The 23,132-nt window shown below is 59.1% G+C and overlaps 2 protein-coding genes across 8 annotated transcripts in view; one reads left to right on the top strand and one right to left on the bottom strand.

Annotated features, from left to right (window-relative positions):
* Positions 1–6,378, top strand: part of TUBGCP6 (tubulin gamma complex associated protein 6) — a 19,664-nt gene extending 13,286 nt beyond the window's left edge. The window contains exons 14-26 of one of the 7 annotated variants that reach the window (XM_053661574.1): positions 306–444; positions 756–827; positions 1,012–2,137; positions 2,273–2,349; positions 2,496–2,646; positions 2,728–2,908; positions 2,981–3,122; positions 3,231–3,425; positions 3,498–3,630; positions 3,711–3,924; positions 4,010–4,209; positions 4,300–4,412; positions 6,358–6,378. In XM_053661574.1, the coding sequence (XP_053517549.1) occupies positions 306–444; positions 756–827; positions 1,012–2,137; positions 2,273–2,349; positions 2,496–2,646; positions 2,728–2,908; positions 2,981–3,122; positions 3,231–3,425; positions 3,498–3,630; positions 3,711–3,924; positions 4,010–4,209; positions 4,300–4,391 (2,722 nt within the window). In that variant the 3' untranslated portion in view covers positions 4,392–4,412; positions 6,358–6,378. Of the gene's footprint in view, positions 1–305; positions 445–755; positions 828–1,011; positions 2,138–2,272; positions 2,350–2,495; positions 2,647–2,727; positions 2,909–2,980; positions 3,123–3,230; positions 3,426–3,497; positions 3,631–3,710; positions 3,925–4,009; positions 4,210–4,299; positions 4,413–5,193; positions 6,031–6,357 lie in introns of those variants that run through there. The other 6 variants (XM_053661571.1, XM_053661572.1, XM_053661573.1 and 3 more) reach the window with 6 other exon arrangements.
* SELENOO (selenoprotein O) lies at positions 4,441–21,601 on the bottom strand. Its single transcript, XM_037160156.2, has 9 exons — positions 20,987–21,601; positions 16,278–16,481; positions 14,940–15,120; positions 14,108–14,238; positions 13,393–13,673; positions 6,384–6,534; positions 5,294–5,479; positions 5,044–5,200; positions 4,441–4,946 (listed from the first exon to the last, which is right to left on the bottom strand). Exons 1-9 carry the CDS (start codon positions 21,553–21,555, stop codon positions 4,773–4,775), a joined length of 2,034 nt encoding a protein of 677 aa, XP_037016051.2. The 5' UTR covers positions 21,556–21,601; the 3' UTR covers positions 4,441–4,772.
* Between the last annotated feature and the right edge of the window lie 1,531 nt (positions 21,602–23,132).

The following is a 23,132-nucleotide window of genomic DNA, read 5'->3' on the forward strand; positions in this document are numbered from 1 at the left end:
TGTTATTCTTTCTGTGCAGCTGAGGAAGGGAGGCCTTGCCTGCCGAGGGCCCTGTGCCTCAGGCTGCGAAGGGGCTCACCTGGTGTTTATGCAGCAAGTCCTGGGTGGGTGCTGCCCCTAGTGGGCAGCATGACCAGCCTGGTGGGTCCCCGCGGAGCTGTGTAGATGCAGAGGGACCGGCTGGTGGCCTGGGGAAGGTGCCAGGCTTGTGCAGACCACCCACGGGGGGCTCTGTCATTGAGAACCATCGCCATGGGGAGACAGCTAGACAGTTGGTGACCAGTCCTCTCTGGATGTGGCTTCAGGCAGGCGCTGGTTGACCATTACAGCAAGCTGTCTGCAGAGGCAGCTCGTCGGGAGCAGAAGGCGCTGTGGAAGATCCAGAGGCACAGGCTGGCGAGCGCACGGGCTCGCTTTCTCCTAGAAGAGCAGGAGCGTATTCGGGTGGGTGTCGGGGCAGCTCTTCCCCTGGGCTCCGGGGGACTCGGAATCCCCTGAAGCTTCACGCAGACCTGTGCACCCTTCTGGGGGGGGGTTGGTGACCCTCATCAGTTGCTCGTAGACATGGCTGGGAAGAGGCTGTGAGTGCTGTGTGGGCTGAGAGCAGGGTGCTGCGCAGACTCACCTTGTCTCGCTGCTGCGGCAGGTGTGGCTGGTGGGCGCGGAGGCTCCGGGTCAGGTTGTCTGGGGTTGAGTGTCAGAGCTGCCCCTCCCCCACACAGCTGCTGCCTCACATCCTGCTGATTGAATTGCAGGTCATGCTGAAAGCCGTGTCTGAGGGAAAGCCCCTGGAGCCACCGACAGCCCTCCCGCGTGCACGGTCCCAGGTGAGGGGCTGGGGCAGGGTCCAGGGCATGCAGCATGGGGCTGAGGTGGGTGTTTGAGCCGGTGCTGCCCAGGGAGCACAGCGGGTGCCTACCCTGTGGGGTGTGGGTGTTGGTTGTGGTTGCAGACCTGAACTTGGGGACAGAGCTAGGTGGTCAGAGGCACCAATGTGCACTTGTGTCTCAGGCCTTGTCTCCAGGTCCCGGCGGAGGTGGCAGCTGCGATTCTGGGTGTGCAGAGCAGCACGTGGCTGCCTGGGGTAGCCCGAGCAAGCCGAGCGAGCTGTTGCCACAGCCCCTTGAGCCTCCAGCAGCAGAGGCCCGCAGCTCGGAGCTGGGAGCAGGCTTGCAGCTGGGGCAGGCGGAGGGGCCACATCTGTCCTCTGTGGGCCTCAGCGCCCAGGATTTCCTGCCTTCGGGTCAGGGTGCTGAGCAGCCTGTGGACACTGAGGGGACCTCTGTCCTGGAGGAGGCTCTGCAGACCATCGGCTCAGACCTGCCCGCCTCGGCTTCCTCTGAAGTGGCAGACGCAGGGTGCTCTGCGCCACAGGAGTACGATTTCAGAACCGTCCTGAGGCCAGCTGTGGTCACCTCAGCCTCCCCTGGGTCCTTCCAGACTATAGGAGACAACTTGGGCTCTGACGAGCTACAGCTGTGGCGGAACACTGACATACGGCTGGACAGCTGTGTCACAGATGGGTCGGTGGCTCAGCCTTACCCACACTTGCCCAGTAACAGCCGCCCCCAGGAGGGAAGCAGCCCATCTGTGGGGCGGCCCCTTGGGCAGGTGTCAGAGGGTGGTATTCTCACAGGGGGCTCTGCTTCCGGAACAGCCCCCTCCCGGCCACGGTGGAACGTCCACGGCCACGTGTCTGATGCCAGCATCAGGGTGGGGGAGAACGTGTGGGACGTGGTGCCCTCCCGGCCACGGTGGAACGTCCACGGCCACGTGTCTGATGCCAGCATCAGGGTGGGGGAGAACGTGTGGGACGTGGCCCCCTCCCGGCCACGGTGGAACGTCCATGGCCATGTGTCTCAGTCCCAGGTGGTGTTGGGGGTGCTCCCAGGGGAAGCCCAGCCTGAGGCACCCAGGCCCCTGCAGAGCCCCCCAGACCACGAGTCCCAGTTGGGCCTCAGCCCGGGAGCACAGAACCCTGCCTGGGAGGATGAGTCAAGGTTGCTGGCAGGGCCGCCCTCTGATGGCTGTGCTCAGGTGGCGGGCTCTGTCCCTGTGGAAGAAAGTGCCGTCCAGGCCTTGCCCTCCGCTTCGGCTGTGCCTGTTGCTCCGGAGGACAGCGTCTCTGATGAGCCAGGTCAGTGGGGCTTCAGAGCTGTCGCTGGTGGTGTCTGTGGGTCCAAGAGAGGGTGGGAAGAGGGGCAAGGAGGCTACTGTGCAGGGACTGGGAGGTGCCCCCCACAGCAGGCACTTGGCCCCGACGCCCTTCCAGCCCATCTGTGTCACTCAGGTCCAGGCAGGAGTGGGGACACCAAGGACTGCTCTCCAAGTTGGCCCTCAAGCTCACAGGTCGGTAGATGAGGTTGGATGGGGGAGTGTGCTGTGCTGGCCACGCCATCCCTGGCCTTGCATGGACAGGGAACTGCTGCCTGCCCCCCCCCTCCCAGTTTTTGGACAAGAGGAAGGGGCAGGTGTCTTAAGGCCAGTTGTCTTAGGAAAGTGCCACCGCCCAGAGCAGCCCAGACCCCAGCGAGGAGGTGGAGGAGGCAGCCGTGGCCAGGCGCCTGGGCAGGGAGCAGGCCTACCTGGCAGACCTGGTGGGGCAGTACCGCCTGGAGCAGTACCCGGACAGCTACGAGGCCATGTGTGAGTGGGCGGGCGGGAGCGGGCGGGCGCCCCCTGGGCAGCAAGTCCTGGGGCGGGCAGCAGGCTGTGTTCTCCCTGTAGCAGAGCCTCCTGTCGCGCGCCTTCTGCACCACGGGCTCCCCCGGGCCTTTGCCCTTCCCGAGGACGCCCAAGGCCTGCCAGACACAGATGACACCATGGATGAGGCCGCCGTGCAGCTGAGCGAGCTGCTGCCACTGCCGGTGCTCATGAAGCACTCAGTCACCGCGCCGCTGGCGGCCCAGTGAGTGCCTGGTCCTGTCTCTGATTGGCCCCACCCCCGGCCCCACCCCACGCTGATCCCGCCCTCCCTCAGCGTTGCCCTGGTGAACAAGGCGGCCGTTGACTACTTCTTCGTGGAGCTGCAGCTGGAGGCCCACTTCGAGGCGCTGCGGCACTTCCTGCTGATGGAGGATGGCGAGTTTGCGCAGTCCCTGAGCGACCTGCTGTTTGAGAAGGTGAGCCTGGGGATGGACCGTGGGGCTGCGGGCTGCGGGCTTGGGGAGGGGCGCGGGGTGTTGGACCCCCCCATCCCCACCCCACGCTGCGCGTGTGGCTCTCCGCAGCTGGGTGCAGGGCAGACGCCCGGGGAGCTGCTGAACCCGCTGGTGCTGAACACGGTGCTGCGCAGGGCGTTGCAGTACAGCCTGCACGGCGACTCCCCGCTGGCCGCCAACCTCTCCTTCGCTCTCAAGTTCTTGCCTGAGGCCTTTGTCCCCAACGCCCCGGACGTGCTGAGCTGCTTGGAGCTCAGGTACAAGGTCAGCAGAGCTTGCGGTGTGGGTGGGCCGGGCGCGGCCGTCCTGCAGGTCCATTGAGCTGCCCCCTCGCAGGTTGACTGGCCCCTCAACATCGTCATCACCGAGAGCTGCCTGAGCAGGTACAGCGGCATCTTCTCCTTCCTGCTGCAGCTGAAGCTCATGATGTGGACGCTCAAGGACATCTGTTTTCACCTCAAGCGCACAGGTGAGGCCTGCCCAAGCCTGCGCCCCTCAGCCTCTGGTGGCGGCCACGGTGCCCACCACTCAGCCCTGCCCTCCGCACAGCCCTGGTGAGCCCCGCGGCCGGCTCCGTACAGTTCCGCCAGCTACAGCTCTTCAAACACGAGATGCAGCACTTCGTGAAGGTCATCCAGGGCTACATTGCCAACCAGATCCTGCACGTCACCTGGTGTGAGTTCCGGGCCAGGCTGGCTGCAGTGGGCGACCTTGAGGAGATCCAGCGTGCCCACGCCGAGTACCTGCACAAGGCCGTCTTCAGGTGGGTGTGGACACCAGGGTGCCAAGGGCGCCAGTGCTGGCCTGAGGCCAGGCCACCCACCTGCACATGGCCCCTTGCTCCCCAGGGGCCTGCTGACGGAGAAAGCGGCGCCGGTCATGAACGTCATCCACAGCGTCTTTAGCCTGGTCCTCAAGTTCCGCAGCCAGCTCATCTCCCAGCCCTGGCGCCCTGCCAGCAGCCCCCGAGGTGCTGAGCACCCCAACTTCGCTCTCATGCAACAGTCCTACAACACCTTCAAGTACTACTCCCACTTCCTCTTCAAAGGTGAGCCATCCCTGCTGCTGGGTGGGCTTTGGGGCCGAAGGTCAGGGGCCACAGAGGGCCCAGTGCAGCTTCTTAATGCCCCGCCCGCAGTGGTGACCAAGCTGGTGAACCGAGGCTACCAGCCTCACCTGGAGGACTTCCTCCTGCGCATCAACTTCAACAATTACTACCAGGACGCCTGAAGCCCGCTCCACAGCATCCAGGTATGTGTCACGCAAAGGTGCCCCTCCTGGGTGGGGACCATCGCCAGGCTGGGGTCAAATAACCACACAGAGACGGGCCTTGGGAGCTGCTGTTTTATTTGGGGGCTGCTTCCCCCCCGGGCCCAGCCCCCTGCAGAGCGCTCCCTGCACAGTGCAGCTCTCTATGGGGAGGGCGTCGGCTGCGGGCCTGTGCTGGGCTGGCTGAGCCAGTGTCGGACAGAGACGGGTCACGTCCTGACTGGACGTCTCTGCCGTCATGGAGAGACGGGTGTTGGGTTGCCCCACTGGCTGGACGCCGCCTCGTGGGCTCAGCACGACTTGGGGCCTTGGGGCCTCCCTGTGCAGAGGTCCCCAAGGCGGTTACGAGGATCATGTCACACACAACTCTGCTGCCCAGAGCGGGGGCTTACTGCTGTAGGAGGGCCGCCTCTCTGCTGCCCTGCTGGCTCCCTCAGGCTCGGTGGCCTCTGGGACCTCGGCAGCCTCTCCCTCCCTTTGGTATGGGGCCTCTAGCAGCTTCAGCACCCGCCGCACCTGGAGAGGGGCAGGGGGAGGTTGTTGGGGTTGCCCTCCCCCCCACGGCTCTCCTCTGGCATGGGGCCCAGGGGTAGAGGGACGGGTGTGTCCTTGCCTCTGAGAAGTCTCCATTCTCGGCAGCTTCGATGGCATTCTGCGCAATGTAGTTCCGTAGGACATATTTGGGGTTGTTGGCATACATGACACGCGTGTGCTCAGCCTGCCAGGCGTCGGCGTCACTGGCACCGTCCCTGTCCTTCTCCAGCCTGGCTCTAGAATCACAGCCCAGCTTTGCAGCAGCTGCAGCCCCGCCCCTGCCCCGTTTGGTCCCTGGAGATGGTCTGTGGGCGGTGGGCCGGCCTCACCTGTACTCCTGGAGCCAGTCGGCCCAGCGACTCCTGTTCCTGTCCAGCAGCTCAGCTGGGCTCAGCTGCTGCAGCCGGGACTGCTGCTCCACACGCTCCAGCTCCTTTGTGACGTTGGCCCGGGTGCCGATGAGTGCGAAGAGCTGCGGGTTGGACTGCGCCAGCATCAGCATCATGGACAGCTGCCTGGGGGTGGGGTATGAGTGTGTCCAGGAGGCTGCAGTGTCCTCACCCCAGGCTGTGGACTGTGGCCTGGGACCGCTGGACACCTTGATGAAGGCTGTCCCAAGGAGGAGGAGGAAATGACCTCAGCTGCCCCCGCTACCTGCCTGCCTACAGCCTGACCAGCGGGGAGCGCAGGCCCCACGGAGGCGGCCGATGCAGGGGCACCAGCCGGCTGCCCTCCCTCGTTCAGCAGCCCCTCCGCGTCACGGGCAGAGCTACAGCCAAGGAGTGGATTCCAGTGACTGGCTTGGGCAGACCCCTGGGGTGGTAGGGCAGGGTATGGGACCACCTGGGTCCCAGAGGGGCCGGGGGTTTGCACCCTCTCTGCAGCCTGGCACCCACTTCTGTCCCGCGCAGCACTGGCTTACCTGGGAGGTCACTGCTGTCAGGGACGGGGCCTGCCAGCCGGTCGTCCCCACGTGCTCAGAGCCCTCAGCCCGTTCCCCACACTGCTGCACTAAAGTACCCCTGACTGCAGTCTGCTGGCTTGTCTGTCAAAACCCACAACCCTACCCTCTGTGTCTTGTCCTGAGTGTGGGCTGCGCCCCAGGGGCGTGTGTGTCCCTCCCAACGGGAGGCGGTGTAGAAAGCATGGCCTGGTGGAAACCTGAGGGCCCACAGGCTCTTCCTGGGCAGACCCGATGGCAGGTCTGGGAAGCCTCCCCCAGGCAGAGACTTCTGTCCCCCGGCCTGTGTCACCTGGCCACCCCTAGCACTGTCAGCATCGCTGTCCTTTCCTCTGACTCCACTGTTCCAGGGAGAGGGGCAGCCAGCTGGGCCTCCAGGGCTCCAGCCCCTGCATCTAGCACCCCAACCTGCGCATCTCCCCCGTTCTAAAGGTTCCTCCCTTTCTGGGAGCACCCACCGGGGATCCATCTGGGGTCGGAAGGCGAGCCGCAGCTCCTCCAGGGAGGCACACTGCTCAGTCAGTGCGGTCAGGAACTCGGCTGAGTCCACGGGCCCCGGCCCCGCCGGGAAGGAGCTCAGCAGGCGGAAGGTGTTGGTGAAGTCGGCACCTGGAACACACGGCTGCTCGGAGGGCGGGGCCGGGGCCTGTGTGCCCCTCCCGTGGCGCTGTCTCCTCACGGACGGCCCGCACCTGTCTTGCCGCCGTGGTGGGAACTCTACTCTGCGTGAGGTCCAGAGTCTCCTCTGGCCTGTTCCTCACCCCCCCACCCCCAGTTCAGGCACCACGCCAGACACGGCAAGGCCTCCAGCCCCAGGCCCTTCCTCTGTAGAGTAGGTGCTTTGGCACGTCGGGCCCTCGGGCCTCTCAGCAGAGGGCTCGCACGACCGACAGTGTGCGTCCTCAGCCTGACCAGTTAGAACGCACTGTCGCCGGGTCTCCAGAAATACACAGGGAGATGGGGAGGAGTCCACACACTGCGACCAAAGAACCCGCTAAACGCGAACACGGCGGCATGGCGTGAAACAGCAACACGGCAGGCGCGCTACCTGGTCAGTAATTGCTTTAGAGGTCAGTCAATTAAACGCTAGTCACAGAGGTTGGCAGAGTGGATTTTAAAATGATCTAGACGCCAGCGAGTTGACAGGGAAGGGACAGGAAAAAACGTGCAAATAACCTAGAAGAGCTCGGCGGCTCCAGTGTCAGACAAAACAGGCTGTAAGTGGAAAAGTGTCTAAAAGACAAGAGCGTTGATGTCTGATGGACTTGAGCGCTTGGAGTGAACACAGCCCTGGATGGGAACTCCGGACACGTAAGGCGAACGAACGTGCCCAAGCCGACGGAGAAGCAGGCGCAGCCCACCCTCGACAGCCAGGAGGCCCGGCTGGAGCTCCGTCCTGCACACCAACCCGCCCTGTCGGGGAACACGCCCGAGCTGTGGGTTCGATCCCCACTGAGTGTGTCCACAGGACGTAGCCGATCCGTGGTGCTCACAGTGGGGTTTCTCTCCCCACCCCCAAGGCAACAAACATCCTGGGCTTAAAAGAAGAACAGGTATGACGTCTGGACAGGTAACGGACAGGGGACCTGAACAGTAAGCCAACTAGACTGCGACCCTGCGTCCCCTGGAGCCACACGCTCATTGTCTGAGGGCACAGGCTCCCTGACTGCTGCCTGAGGCCACAGACGGGTTTCACTCCATCCAAAGGGACCAGTGTCTCCAGCCACAGTGCGACAGAACTAGAAATCACAAACGAAAGACTGGAAAATCACAAATCCTGTGAACACCCACAGGTCCAACACAGAAATTCTGAAACACCCAAGCAACGTGAGCACCACTGCTCACAGACTTGGGGCTGCAGATGCCACGGTTACATAGTGGGTCTCATCACAAAAACAGGTTGCCGCTGGGGCGAGATTTTATACACGGACGTCAGACACTGTCCTGAAGTGGCTGTTACACGTCGCACACCAGTTAGGAAATCTCCCACCAGAACCTAGTGTCGCCAGTGAAGCAGGAGAGCAGAAGCAGATCCCAGAAGCAGATGGGAGGGAACTGACTAGAGCAGAGAGCAGTGGGGACGGAAGAGTCAGCGAGACAGAGTCAGTTCTTCGAAAAGGTCAGCAAAGTTGACAAACTTAGATACTCTGACGAAAAGACAGCTAAAATCAGAAATGGAAGTGTGGACATTGTCACACAGAAATAAAAGGATACAGTGAAAAATAATATGCCAATAAATGGGATAAGTGAAACAGACAAATTCCTAGAAACATTATCAGACCGACTCAAGAAAAGACCTAGACGGTTCTCCAACCAGTAAGGACGTGGAGTTACTACCCCAGTACCTCCCAGACAGGACCTGACAGCGTCACCCGTGAGTGCTATCAAACGCTCACGGAAGGATTAACACAGCTCCTCCTCAAAGTCTTCTAGGAAACCGAGAACCCTTCCTCACTGTGAGACCAGCAGGGCCTCGATCCCAAAGGCAGCCGGACCCTGCAGGGAAGGGAAACAGCAGGCCCGGTGAGCAGGGTGCAGCAGTCCCGGACAGGACGCCTGCAAACCAGTCAGTGTGTTCAAAGGAGCAGGGCTGGTTCCAGGACCGCAAGGGGCTGTCCCATGGACTGGATGTTTTGTGTTCCCCGTGTCTGTGCACGGAGCCTCCATCCCCAGAGGGACAGAGTCAGGAGGCCAGTCTTAGGGAGGCAGTCGGGCCATGAGGGTGGGGCCAAGAGGGACTTGTGTCCTTGTAAGAAGAGACACAGAGGGCCAAGGGGGAGGCCTGGGTAGACACACTGCCTCCTTCACAACCAGAACGACAACAACCATTTAAAACAAAACCAGAACTGACAGGAAAACTATATGGAAGTCTGGCACCCGAGGAGTTCAAGAAAACACATTCGTCTAGACCAGTAAGAGGGGCAGGGATGGGCAGCCCGGCAGAGACGATTCCCGTCAAGGTGGCGGCTGGAGGACCAGGGAGGTGGCGGACTGTGGAGCAGGGTGCACAAGGCTCCAGCTGGCCGGCAAGGCGGCAGCAGGCGGACCCTGTGCGGTGGCAGTTTGCGGACCGGGCAGTCCCACGTTTGTGTGCAGATAAACCAGGAGAAACAACTGGGATGTGCGACCGACTGGGCAACCCAGGGCCCAGCCCAGGGAAACGCAGCGTCAAACAACTGACTGAAAACACCTGCAGGGGTTGAGGCAGCTGTGGAGACTCCCAGCCTCACGGGAGAGTTTGTTGGAGACCCACAGGGTCCTGGAAAGTACACAAACCCACCCACGCAGGAATCAGCATCAGAAGGGCCCACTTTGCTTGAGAAGTGGGGGAAGTGACTGAAACGGGCAGAGAGCAGAGCACGTGCGACTGTTCCCTCTCGGGCCCCTCTCCCACACATAGCGTCACAACACAGTGACTGGGTTGCCCCGCCCTGGTGAACACCTAAGGCTCCGCCCTCACCACGTAACAGGCAAGTTCAGACAAAAAAAAAGAAAAAATGGCCCAAGCCAACCCATCAGATGCACAGTTCAAAACACGGGTGATCAGGATGCTCACAGAACTGATTGATTTTAGGTGCAAATTAGATGAAAAAATGAATGCTATGCTAAGTGAAATGAAGGAAAATGTACAGGGAACTAATAGTGATGGGAAGGAAAATGGGACTCAAATCAACAGTGTGGATGAGAAGGAAGAAAGAAACAACCAAAACAGAATGAAAAAACAAGAATTAAAAAAAAAAATGAGGCAGCTTAGGAACCTCCAGGACATCTTTAAACGTTCCAACATCCAAATCATAGGGGTGCCAAAGGGAGAAGAGGAAGAACAAGTGGAAAAGTTATCTGAATAAATAATGAAGGAGAACTTCCCCAATCTGGCAAAGGCAATAGACTTCCAGGGAGTCCGGGAAGCTCAGAGAGTCCCAAACAAGTTGGGTTCAAGGAGGAACACACCAAGGCACATCATAATCACATTACCCAAGATTAAAATTAAGGAGAGAGTTCTAGAAGCAGCAAGAGATAAGGGGACAGTCACCTACAAAGGAGTCCCCATCAGACCGGCAGCTGATTTCTCAAAAGAGACCTTACAGGCAAGAAGGGGCTGGAAAGAAGTATTCCAAGTCACGAAATCCAAAGACCTACATCCAAGATTGATCTATCCAGCAAAGCTTTCATTTAGAATGGAAGGGCAGATAAAGTGCTTCCCAGATATGGTCAAGTTACAGGAGTTCATTCTCACCAAGCCTTTATTTTATGAAATGTTAAAGGGATTTATCTAAAAAAAAAGAAGATAAAAGATGTGAACAGAAAAATGGTAGCAAATTCACAATCATTAACAACCACACCTAAAACAACAAAAGCAAGCTAAGCAAACAAACAGAAACAGAATCGGGAACAGAAATGGAGATCACGTGGAGGGTCATCAGCGGGGCAGTGGGAGGGGGAGAGAGTACAGAGAGCAAGTAGCTCAGATGGTGGGGAGAAAAGGGGGAGGGTAAGAACAGTGTAGGGCATATAGAAGCTAAAGAACTTTTGTGTACAGCCATGGATATGAACTAAGGGGGGGGGGAGATGTGGGTGGGTGGGGTGTGCAGGGTGGAGGGGAGTGAAGGGGGGAAAATGGGACAAGCGTAATAGCATAATCAATAGAGTATATTTTAAAGAATAAAAGAAGAGCCCTGACTGGCATGGCTCAGTGGATTGCGTGCAGGCCTGTGAACCAAAGGATCACTGTTCGATTCCCAGTTAGGGCACATGCCTGGGTTGCAGGCCAGTTCCCAGCAGGGGACACACAAGAGGCAACCACACACTGATGGTTTCCTTTCCTTCCCTTCCCCTCTAAAGATAAATAAAATCCTTTAAAATAAATAAATAGACTTCCGCCAAGATGGAGGCATAGGTGGAGAAGCCGTGCTTTCTCACACAACCAAGTTTAGAGACAACTAAATATTAGCAACAGAAAACACAGCCAGAACACAGAAAATTGAACTTTTCGGAAGTCTATAACAACAAATTCTTCAGCCTGACCGGTAAGAGGGACGAAACCAGCAGCTGGCGGAGCGGGGTTGCACGGGAAAACTCGGTCAGACGGACTCAGGCCCGCGGAATCCAGGTGCAGGGTTGGACCTGGTGAGCAACTCAGCGAGCGACCGCGGGGAAACAGCGAGGGAGCAGGGCTGCAGGTTGACTGTGGTCTAGCATCCGTGTGTGGATAGACAAGCGAGGGAGTAGGGGATTGGACGGGAGCCAGCAGCCCCAGTGGCACGAAACAGCAGAGGGAGCCGCCATTTCCCCGCTCTGACCCCGCCCCCACATACAGCGTCACAAACCAGTGACCTGGGAGTCCAAGGCTCCGCTCCTTGTACTTAATGGGCGTGAACAGACCAAAAATGGCTCAAGAAGATCTCAAAGCCCCAGAGCCTATAAATCTAAGCGATGAAGAAATAGTAAAACTCTCAGACGCACAGTTTAAAACACTGGTCATCAGGATCCTCACAGAACTGGTTGATTATAGCCACAAATTAGAGAAACATATGAAGGCGAAACTAATTGAAATGAATGGAATTGCACAGGGAACCAATAGCGATGAAAAGGAAACTGGGACTCAAATCAATGGAGTGGACCAGAAGAAAGCAAATAATGGCCAAACAGAAAAGAGTGAAGAAGCAAGAATTCAAAAAAAATGAAGAGAGTCTTAGGAACCTCCAGGACATCTTTAAACGCCCCAACATCCAAATGATAGGGGTACCAGAAGGGGGAAAGGCACAGCCACCAGTGGAAAACTTATTTGAACAAATAATAAAGGAGAATTTCCCCAATCTGGCAAAGGAAATAGACTTCCAGGAAATCCAGGAAGCTCAGAGCTTAGAGAGTACCAAAGAAGTTGGACCCAAGAAGAAACACACCAAGGCACATCATCATTACATTAGCCAAAATTAAAATGAAGGAGAGAATCCTAGAAGCAGCAAGAGCTAAGGGGACAGTCACCTACAAAGGAGTTCCCATCAGACTGTCAGCTGATTTCTCAAAAGAGACCTTGCAGGCAAGAAGGGGCTGGAAAGAGGTATTCCAAGTCATGAAATCCAAAGACCTACAACCAAGATTGCTCTATCCAGCAAAGCTTTCATTTAGAATGGAAGGGCAGATAAAGTGCTTCTCAGATAAGGTTAAATTCAAGGAGTTCATCATCACCAAGCCCTTATTATATGAAATGTTAAAGGGACTTATCTAAGAAAAAGAAGATAAAAAAGATGAAGAGTGAAAGGACAGCAAACTCACAGTTATTAACAACCACACCTAAACCAAAAGCAAACTAAAAGGACAGCTAGATAAGGAGCAGAACCATAGAAATGAAGATCACATGGAGGGTTAGCAACAGGGGAGTGGGAGGAGGAGAAGGGGGGAGAAAGGACAGAGAATAAGTAGCATAGACAGTAGATAGAACATAGAAGGGGGGGCAAGAATAGCATGGGAAATATAGAATCTAAAGGACTTGAGACACATGGTCATAAACTAAAGGGGGGGTAATGGTGGGGATGGGGGGGTAGGGTGGAGGGGAATGAAGGGGGGAATAGAACAACTGTAACAGCATAACAATAATAAATTTAAAAAATTTAAAAATAAATAAATAAAATAAGAGATGGAGCCCCACTCTGCCCGCCCTGCCCTGTGCCCCTGGTGCCCCTGGTCTCGGACCCCCGGCCTCCAGGACTGAGAGGTCCGTGTCTGTGGTTTGCAGCCCCCTCTGGGACCACTTACCACAGCAGCTGAAGCGGATTAAGACAGGCTCTGAATGAAGGAGTGAGACCATGTCAGCTGGACCGGAGCAGAATGGCACAAACTCACTAGAAACTGAGGACACTCCCTGCATCCGGCGAAGGGCACAGGAGAGGCCCAGAGTAGAGCCGCCCTGGACGGTGGGGGACGGCGCGCGCATCCCCTCCGTGCCAGCCAGAGCTCCGGCAGGTCAACACGCCCCGAGGCCCCACCAGTAAGAGTAGGGCCTGGAGGGCGGAGACACAGGCGTGTACACCTGTGTTCACAGGAGCTAAAGGGAGAAGTGGACCCCAGCGCACCGGTGGACGGTGGCGGCTGAGCACAGCCCGTCTGTCCGTACAGGCAGCGTCACTCAGCTGAACTGGCCTGATGGGCCGGGGGGACATGACGAGAGGACGGCAGCTGTGGGGCTGCACTTCCGTGAGGGCCCAAAGGAGTCAAATTCACAGGGCGGCAAAGCAGGAGGCACTGTGGGTGCCAGAGGGTGTCGTGGAGTGGGTTTAATGGGGACAGCGTTTCAGTTGGGGAAGATGGAAAGTTCTGGATGGATGGTGGCAACGGCCGCACCACTGTGAATATACGCAACGCCACTGAGATATACACGAGAAATGGTTAAAAGGGGACATTTCACTGTGTGCATTTCACCCGGCGACACTGGGCCCCACCGTGGCATGTGCGTCCACCCCCACTCACCGGTCAGCTGCATGGTTTCCAGGAGCTTGGCCACCAGGGCTGCGTCCTCCTCCCGCTCCGCCTGCACGAGCCCCAGCTTCCTGCGCATCTTGTGCAGGTAGTGCCTGCGGAACTCGGCGTCGTACTCCTCGGCCACGATGGCCTCTCCTGCCTCGAGGGGCAGCTCGGGCTGCAGGGCCTCGGCCAGCTTCTGCAGGTTCCACTTGCACACCTCCGGCTGCTTGCTGTACGCGTAGCGCCCGGTGTTGTCCGAGGCATTGCACACGTGGTCCGGGTCGTACCTGCCACACGGGGGAGAAGGCGCTGCCCAAGGGGACCTGTCGAGGGGCCTGTGGGTGCCCGAAGAGCTCGTGTGTTGCCCACGGGGCCCCGGTCTTGCAGGCTCAGGCCCTGCGGCTGTCCTCCACTCTCCTGCCCGCTGCCGGCCACCAGCCCTGATGGTTCCACCACAAGAGCAGGAAGCGCGAGTCCTCGGCGCCGCCCCGGGCGCCCTTCCCCTCGCGGGCGCTGCCCTTCGCCGCGCACCACCTGCTCCTGTCCTCGCCCCTCCGTCCAGTCCTCTCTCGCGAGCCCAGCGGCCTGTTAAAGTCCTTTTCTCGGCGTGAAACCCTCCGGGGGACTCCACGGCCGGGAACCGGCGTTACCGGAAACAAGCCGGCGCGCCTGCGGCCCCTCCCCCGCCCAGGACGCGGGCGCCGAGAGTGTGTGCGCCCACCTGTCCAGGAAGCCGAAGGGCCCGTAGTCGATGGTGAGCCCCACAATGCTCATGTTGTCCGTGTTGAGCACGCCGTGGCAGAAGCCGACACACTGCCACTCTGCCACCAGCCGGGCCGTGCGACGTGTCACCTGGGGCAGGACGGGCCTGGTTGCTTCCGGCAGCCCCGCCGCCCGCCCGTTTCCCTCCCTGGAGAGCGGCGCCCCGCTGAGGGGTCCCGTCCCGGACCCTCGCACCGGGCCAGGCGGGAGCGCGCCCGAGAGCACCTGAGAGTGTGCGAGGCCCCAGTCACCGCCCGGCCATCCGCCGGTTCCGTGTCTGGACAACTCGGGCTTCCGCCCGGAAAGCCCTGAAACCCAGCGCTCCCTTGACTCAGGCAGGACGACGTGTGGAAGCAGGGGCGCACCACGCTGGCAGGCAAACGGAGCAGGGCCCGCCCTCGCGCCAGGGCTGCCTGGTGCTCTTCCCCCAGGCCCACTGCCCGGCGCCCCACGCGGCCTCGAGGACGTGCCGGCCACAGGGAGCGCAGGGGCCCCACAAGCCGTTCCCCACTGCCCAGCGCCCAGACCCTGGCCTGCACGGGCCACGCCTCGCGTGAGGCTGGATCGTTCCAGGCCCTGGCAGCACGATCCCCGCAGCTTTCCTGACGGAGAGACGGCGCAACCGCCGGACCACCTGTGGCCGGTGGGACTGCGCTCGTGGCCGGCTGGCACAGCCCGGCGAGGGCAGAAGGAGAGAAGGGCGGCAGCAGGTGGCTCGGGGCGAGCCGCTTCTGGCGGAAGGAGCGCTGCCCCTGGGCCCGCCCCCGGCGGGCAGACCCCCAGGCACCCACCTCGCGGAAGAAGGCAGCGTTCCTCCGCACAGTGTCGCTGGCGTGAGCGGCCTGGATTTCAGGGTAAAAGGTGCTGATCGCGTAGTCCAGCATCTGCACTCGGATGTCGTTCCTCCCCACGCTGGGGCCTGCACGCCCTGTGTCCTCGTCCTCGGGCTTGAAGATCTCAAAGGACCCGAACCTGGAGGAGACCCGTGTTTTCAACAGGTTAGCTGTGTGCCCCCCGCTCCCGGGAAGAAAAGGACGAGGGCAAAGCCAGGAGACCCGCGGCCAGCAGTGGGAGGAGCAGACGCCCTGAGCCGCGCAGCACCGGTGTGGGCTCCCCTCTCAGTTCTCCCGAGGCGAGTTCCACGTGCCCAGAAAGGCCACAGCTGGCCCTGTCCCCCGACTCCTCCAGACAGGAGGGACCGTGTGCTCATCTGCCCACACCTAGGGACATGTCTGTCACTGGCATCCCCTAGTGCAGTGACAGGCAGGTAGTGACCTCACTGCCCAGTTCTCCACTGCAGTCACTTTGTCCCCTGGTGGACATGAAGGGCTGTCTGGAGACGTCTTTGGTTTTCGTGATGGCTTAACCGCCAGCAGCCGGGGGTGGAGGCCAGGGGCGCTGCCCAACACTGACAAGGCCAGGACGGCCCCGCAGCATGGTGATGGGTCGGAATACCAGTGGTGCCACCGTGGGGGGCAACCCCGGGTCTCCTGGGACTAGGCTGGCCCCTGGCCTGGCTCCTGCCATCCCCAGGTGACAAAAGGGAACACTGGAGACTGGCCCGGTGGCAACGGAGCCATCTTGGGTGCTGTGACATGCGTGTCCAGGGTCAGTGTGGCCCCACGGCCTTCTGACAGCTCTGGGTTTGATGCCACACGACCCGGTGACATCACGTCAGGGACGGAGCCAGCAAGGAGTCGGGTCAGTGAGAGGGTATCCGGGCCGCGGGCGCACCAGGCAGGAACAGCCCCTTTCTCAGTGACTAAGCGGGGCCCCTTTCCGGTGAGTTTTACGTGGCTCCTGTCAGGCTCCAAGTACCCAGAGCCGTCCTCCCCCTTCCCACACCCCTGCTTGGAAGCCCGGCCTCCGACGGCCTGAGGCCCCGCACTCCCTGCCGGCGCTGCCCGGCCGGCTCTTCCAGTGGCAACAGGGACTCGCAGGAGGGTGGCGGGCTGGGCCTGGCTGTCCCCACGTGGGACAGGACCTCTGACCCAGAGAACGCCAGGTGCCTGCCGCTGGGAAGTCCCACGGGTGGGTCGAAGCCCCGGACGTGTGCCTGAGCTGCCCAAGGACGTCCCCTGTGACTGGGGCACCGCACACGTGTGTGCAGGCCCGGGGGGCCCCAGTACCTGAGGAAGGTGGGTGCTATCCGCAGCACAACTGCGCACGGCTCGGGCTTGGGGTTGCCGTCGTAGAACACGTCACGCACGACTGTGGACTCGGAGGTGACACAGGCGCCAGCCCGCGTGCTGGGGACCCCCAGGTGGAACATGGCCTCGCTGCACAGGAACTCCCGGATGCTGGACCGCAGGACCTTGCGGCCGTCGGCCTGTCTGGGGGGCACACTCGGGGGTCACTGAGCGCTCAGCACTGAGGTTCGGGGGCAGAGGGCGGGGACCGTGAGAAAGCACGCTAACATCACGGGCAGCTGTAACACCACTAAAAAGTCCTGCTTACGGGACACCAGGTCAGGACAAGCCCCAACGCCATCCCAGGTTCGGAGCCGCAGCGCCAACACAGGCCTGAGGCCGAAGGTCAAGGACACAGGGCCCAGCCCCCTCTTCACCTCACACACCCGTGAACCTACAGTTGTTTTCATGTATTTATTTTACAGAAGCACTTACTGTACAATAATGCATGCACAGCAGCACTACTGTAGTGGGGAGGGACCTCAGGCTGCCTGGGACACAGCCCTGTGTGACCTCAAGGGTTTTTACACCAAGTCTGTCATTCTCAGTAAGACGACTTTGCAGAGCAGTTTTAGGTTCGTGGAAGAACTGAGCGGGAGGCACAGAGGTCTCCCACACCCCCTGCGCCCCCACGCTCACAGCCTCCCCGCCAGGTGACTGCTCAGGACCGACAAGCCCACAGACAGGCCGCACCGCTGACCTGCACTCTGTGGGGCAGGACACACGTGCAAGGACGTGCTCTCGCCGTGTCGCCTCACTGCCCCGAGGTCCCCTGTGCTGCCTGTTCATCCCCCTGCAGCCCGTGGTCTGTCCCCACAGGTGTTGCCTGTCCCAGAACGTCAGAGTTGGAATTGCGGTGTGTGGCCTTGCAGACTGGCACTCAGCCATCTGAGCTAGTTTCATCCATGTTTTTTCTTTAAACAATTTTTTTTTACTTTTTTTCCAAATTACTTATTTATTTTTAGCGAGAGAAGAAGGGATGGAGGGAGAGAAACATCAACGTGAGTTGCCCTTCTCCTGCCCCTGACTGGGGACCTGGCCCACAACCCATGCATGTGCCCTGACTGGGAATCGAACCGGTGACCCTTAGATTCACAGGTGGGCACTCAATCCACCGAGCCACACCAGGCAGGACCGAACTCCTTTTTTATCTTACTGCTTTCACTAGGCCTTCCCGTCTGATGCTGAGCAGCAGTGGTGACGGGGGACCCTGCCTAAGTAATCGGTAGCTGCAGGTCTCGTGGAGGTTCTTTATCAAGCTGAGGACACTTCCCTCTGGTCCTAGTGCTGAACCTCGTCACACTTTCTCTGCCGCTGTTGAGATGACTGAGTGAGTTTTTTCCCTACGGCCCAGTGACGGGACAGGTCACGTGACTGACGTCTGAATGCGGAGCAGCTCATGCCCCTGAGACAAACCCCACGTGGTCATGGGGTACCATTGAGTCCTCACACAGTGTTGGACTCAATTTACTAAAACTGTTGAAGATTTTGCATCTGTCTTCGTCGGAGATACCGCCCTGCCGTTTCCTGTGCTTCTTGGTCTGGATGTGGTGTTGGGGTAACGTCGGCCTCCCAGGATGAGTCGGGAAGTTTCCCTTCCCATACTCAGAACGGGACTGCACAGCACTGGTACCGTTCCTCCTGACGTGGGTGGGAGACACAGAACTGGTACCGTTCCTCCTGACCTGGGTGGGACCCCACCTGGACCTGTGCTTTCTGCTTTGGAAGGCTATGAACTGTTGATTCAAACATCCCTGGGCCTGTCCTGTTGTCTCTTCCGTCCTGTGTGAGTTTTGGCAAAGTGCCTTTCAGTGTATGGGCACAGAGGTGCTCCTGACACCCCTCCCTGTCCTCTCCGTGTCCTGGGGTCCATAGTGACGCTCTCCTTCCAGTGCTGTCACTAGTAGTTTATGTCCTTTGTTTTTCTCAGTGAGCCTGGCTACAGGACTATTGATTTTACTCCTCTGTTCAAAGAACAGGCTTTTGACCCTGGATGGTGTGGCCCAGTGGACTGAGTATTGGCTTGCGAACTGGAGAGATATTGGTTCGATTCCCAGTCAGGGCACATGGGCCAACGCAATGATATTTCTGTCTCCCACCCGTCCTTCCCCTCTAAAAAATAAATAAAACCTTTTTTAAAAAATCAGCTTTTGGCTTAGTTGATTTTCTCTATTTCCTATTTCAGTTTCTGCTCTAATTTTTTTTTCCTGCTTACTCTGGATTTGATTTGCTCTTTTTCTAATTTCCTAAGGTAAAAGACTAGATAGTTTTAGATCTTTCTTATTAACACTTGCATTCAATGCTATATATTTCCCACAAATTTTAAGTTGTTTTCATTTTCATTTCATTCAAAATATTTAAAAATCTCTCAAGATTTCCCCTTTGACCCGTACGTTATTCAGATACGTGTACCCTGATCTCCCAGTACTTTGGGATTCTCCAGCCTCCTCCTCTTCTCTTCCAGGTTTCCAGTTTAATCCCACTGTGTCTGAGAGCGGACAGTTGGCCTCCCGTCCTTCTCCATTAGTCAAGGAGAGCTGTGGCCCAGGTGCCCTGCCGGGCGTGTTCTTGGGGGCTCGGGGAGGATGTGCTCCGCCGCTGTGGGCGAAGGAATCTGCAGATGTCACTCACGACAGCTGGCTGACGGGCAGTTGAATTCGATGACGCTTTTACTGATTTTCTGGCTGTTGAATATGACCATTTCTGACGGACGGGTTTTGAAGTCCCTAAATAATATTGGATTCATGTGTTTTCCCTTGCAGCCCCGCTGTTCCTGTCTCACGCGTGTTTCTGTCTCACGTGTGCCAGCCCTCCGCTGTTCGGCGCGTGCACACACGCCAGGGACGTCGCGTCTTCCCAGAGCGCTGGCCCCTCCTGTCCCTGCCGTGCCCACTTCCCCAGTGACTTTCATTGCTCTGAAGTCGTCTCTGTCTGGAATTAATTTAGCTGCCCCGGGTTTTGCTCTGATTAGCAGGGTGGGTTTACTTTTAACCCTTACGCGTCTTTATATTCAAAGTGGCTTTCTTACAGACCACATATATTGGGGTCATAATTTTGTATCTGCTCTGACAACCTCTTGTGTTTTAATTGTTGCATTTAGGCCACTGACGTTCAAGGTGACATCGACATACTTGCATTCAATTCCACCACACCTGTGATTATTTTCTGTGTTGCCTTTTATTTTCTATTTTTGTCTTCCACTCCTTTTCTGCCTTTTGTGGTCTTAGTTGAGCATTTTGGGATTCCATTTTTCTCTTTTCATCAGTTCTCTCCTAGCATATCAGTCATACATATATAGTTATACATATTTTTAATTATTTCAAGTGGTTGCCCGAGATTTTGTAATTTACATTTACAACTAATCCAAGTCCACTTTCAAAAAACACTACACCACTTCCGGGTAGTGTGATTACCTTATAAGAAAATAATCCCAGTCCCCCCTCCCATCCCTTATGTCATCAGTTTCACCTCCGAGCGGCACACGTAAGTGTGCGCACACACACAAGCACACGGTCGGACACAGTGCCGTGACTTTCCAACGGTTCCTCGCCCCTTCTGGACACACAGGGGGTTATCCTTCGAAATTTACTGAGAACCTAAAAGAACTCCAGGAGGAGAAATTCACAGAACTGTGGCATCCCCTCATGACTGGCCCCCCTGGAGTTTTTAAGTGAGCTGTCCACACGGAGCCTGCATCACTTACAGGGCAAGGGTCCTGCGAGGGTCACCCCACTCTGGAAAGTTGGGATTCTCTGTTTCTGACCATCAGTCTCCGTGACCTTGGGGTGGAGGTGTGCCCTGTGCCTTGTCTTCTCTTACAGAGCTGAGAGTGTTGACTTGTCATTTTGTTCCACTGTCTACTTGTTGGAACGAACTGGAGATTTCCAGGCCTCCTACATGCTGCTCTAGAAACACTGTTGCTTTTTTATATTGAAAAAGGGAAGTGGTAGCAGCCCAGAAATGGCTGGCCTACAAGAATCAAGTTCTCCGCCTCCCTTGTAAGATTAAGGGGCCGGACACTCTGACCTCCGAGAGCCCCCATCTAGAAAACATACACCCCAACAAAAGAGCTGGATCGTTGCACTTGAGAGCCAGATCTGGCCCAGGACACTCCCATGCGGTAAGGCGTCTGCAACGACTTAAGATACTCCTCTATGAACAGAACGAAACTATGTGGGAAGACAACAAGCACCACCTCCATCTCACCGGGCAGGACACCAAGGCTGAGTGGAGGCGCCCGAGGTGTACCTGCTGCCGGTATCCTCTGCTGGGAAGGGGCCAGGCCTGGGCGCAGCAAGAGGCTGACGGTGCTGGGGACCAGGCCTGCGGAGCAGGGCCAACGAGGCCTGCTGGGAGTTTGCCTGTCAAGTCGCCCCGGGTCCCTGGGCTCAAGCCCCCAAATGGTCTGTGAGAACCCATGCTGCAAGGTCAGCCGCTCTGTAGGGCTGAGGCCAGCCGGGGCAGGAGCCCGGCCCAGCGCCTGCTTCAAGGCCTGAACCTCCCCACCAGCTGTTCCCTTCGCAGGGACGCTACCACCCACAAGTCCTCCGTCCCTAGCTCGAACTTTCCGGAGTGACATCTCACCCCAATGCAGGGGGAGAACTCTGGGCACGTGTCCGTCCCCCGCGTACACCTGGAGAGACGCCCACCTGGAGAAGGGCGTGGGGCCGGCGCCCTTGAGCTGCAGCTCCCAGCGCTCACCGGCCTCCGTGCACACCTCGCCCAGATACATGGCGGCTCCGTCACCAAGCTGCCCGGCGAACTGGCCGAACTGGTGGCCGCAGTAGCAGTGCGCAGCGGGCTCGGCTCCCGGGAGCAGCGCGTTGCCGCTGAAAAACAGCGCAGCCTCGGCCTCGAGCGCCTCTCGGGCGGCGGCGTCGGCGGGCGGCGCGCCCAGGTCCAGGAGCGCCAGCGCGGGCTCCGACAGCGCCACGAGGCGCGGCCGCCGCAGGGGCGCGGGCCGCACGCGGCTGAAGCAGGCCCCGGGCACCAGCCGCGGCACAGACGCTGCGCCCTCAGGGTCCGGCGGAGGTGTCTCCACCGGCAGCGCGCGCAGAGCGCGGTTGTCGAAGCGCAGTCCCGCCAGCCAACGGGGCGCCGGCTCCATGGCGGTGCCCGAGGTGGAGCAGAGTGCCGGTCGCGGGTGGCAACCGAGAAGCGGCGACAGGGTGCGGGTGGCCGCGAGAGACGTCCCGACCGCGGCTTTGAGCGAGGCCATAAGGGGCGCCGCGGCAGCGGAAACCTCACGGACCGGACAGGAAGCCCCACCCCACAGGCCTAGCCGCCCAATAGCCGGAGGGGCGGTGTCCGCCGCTGCGTCTGCGCGGGACGTGCCCACAAAAGCTTGATTCCGATTGGTTGTGTCATCCTTTAGTCCGCTTTTGCGATTTGACACCGCGGCCGTGCCGGAAGGGTTTGCTTAGGGTCCTGCCCCCCCGGATCCCCCGCTGCCGCCCAGGTCCGTAAGGCTGCGGCTGGGAGCTGAGGTGGGCAGAGGAGACCCGGCCGTCCAGGATGCCTGCCCCGCGTAACAACTAGGAGGTCCCTGGAAGTGCCACCCGGGAGACACCTGGCAATCCATGCTGAGCACCCGAGGAGGGTGATGCCGATGATCAGGACGGGTTGTACTCTGCAGTGCAGTGCACCGGGACCTGAGGAACTGCGTTTCTCCAGATCTGGCCGAGGGGCGGTGAGGGTCGTTCTGAGCCTGGAAGAGCCTCAGGGCCGAGTCAAACTGGAGAGCCAGCCGGGGCCTCCCTGCAGCAGGGCCTTCGCACCTTCATGTGTGCGGGATTCCACGCCCGCCAGGGCCTGCTCCGCATCACCCCGTGTTTCCTCGCACAGCGCTGCTCTGTGGAGCAAGCGCGTCCCCGGCTTCCCGTTTCTCCTGCTGCAGGGAAGCAGCGCTCGGTCTAGAGAACTCTCCGTAGATGCCTCGGGGTGTGGGGCCTGCGCGGGTAGCCTGGCTTTGAAGGACCCGCCCCCAAGTAAGGAGTTGGGGTAAGGTTGCAGAAAAGACTCAGGGAGTGGGTTCAGAGGAGCTCCACTGAGCCGGCCCCACTAATATGTGCTGATCTGTGACACTGTGAGTCTGGTCCTTGGAGGGGTTTCCCAATCCACTCCCCCACGGTCCCCAAAGTGAAGCCTGCGACCAGGAGCTGGGCCAGAGACCCCTGGCAAACTCACAGTTCCTCCTGCCTCAATTCTATGCTTAACTTTAAGGAGCCACCTCCTGGGGCCACAACGTGGGCTTCTGTGACTTCTGTGAACCACCAGCCTTGCCCCCGCTGACTGGGTGAGCTCAGGGAACCCCTCACTCTCTCCGGGTCCTTGTCCATGAGATGGACAATGGCAATAACTTCTGTGCGGGGTGGGGGTGGGGCACCCAGATGACAGGGACATTGTGGTGATTGTCCTGACCTGGGACCCTTGCAGCCTGAAAGCTCCCATAGCCCTGGCCTGCTGGCAGAATGCTCTGTTCCCAGCCCCCTTCCCGACTGCCTGGGGGGCTGGGTGGCACCTTGCCCTGCATCGCAGGCCTCAGCCCTCCTGACTTATCTCCTTCCCCTCACTCCACCGTCCTACCCACATTCTGAGTCTGTTGGGAATGGATATTAGAGGCCCGGTGAGTGCCAGGCTCTGTGACCCACTGGCTGCCCTCACCAAGCTCACGGCTAGCGGGCACACCTGGAGGTTGCTGAGGGTTCTGGCAGGTCTACTCAGGCCCTCCGGCCTCTGGCCTCCTGCACTTCCCCAGGCTTGTCCTTCCCCGGTAGGTGCAGACCCTGGGCCAGC

The sequence above is a fragment of the Artibeus jamaicensis genome, unplaced genomic scaffold, assembly GCF_021234435.1.
Source record: "Artibeus jamaicensis isolate MK-2021 breed Jamaican fruit bat unplaced genomic scaffold, CSHL_Jam_final contig_233, whole genome shotgun sequence".
NCBI lineage: Eukaryota > Metazoa > Chordata > Mammalia > Chiroptera > Phyllostomidae > Artibeus > Artibeus jamaicensis.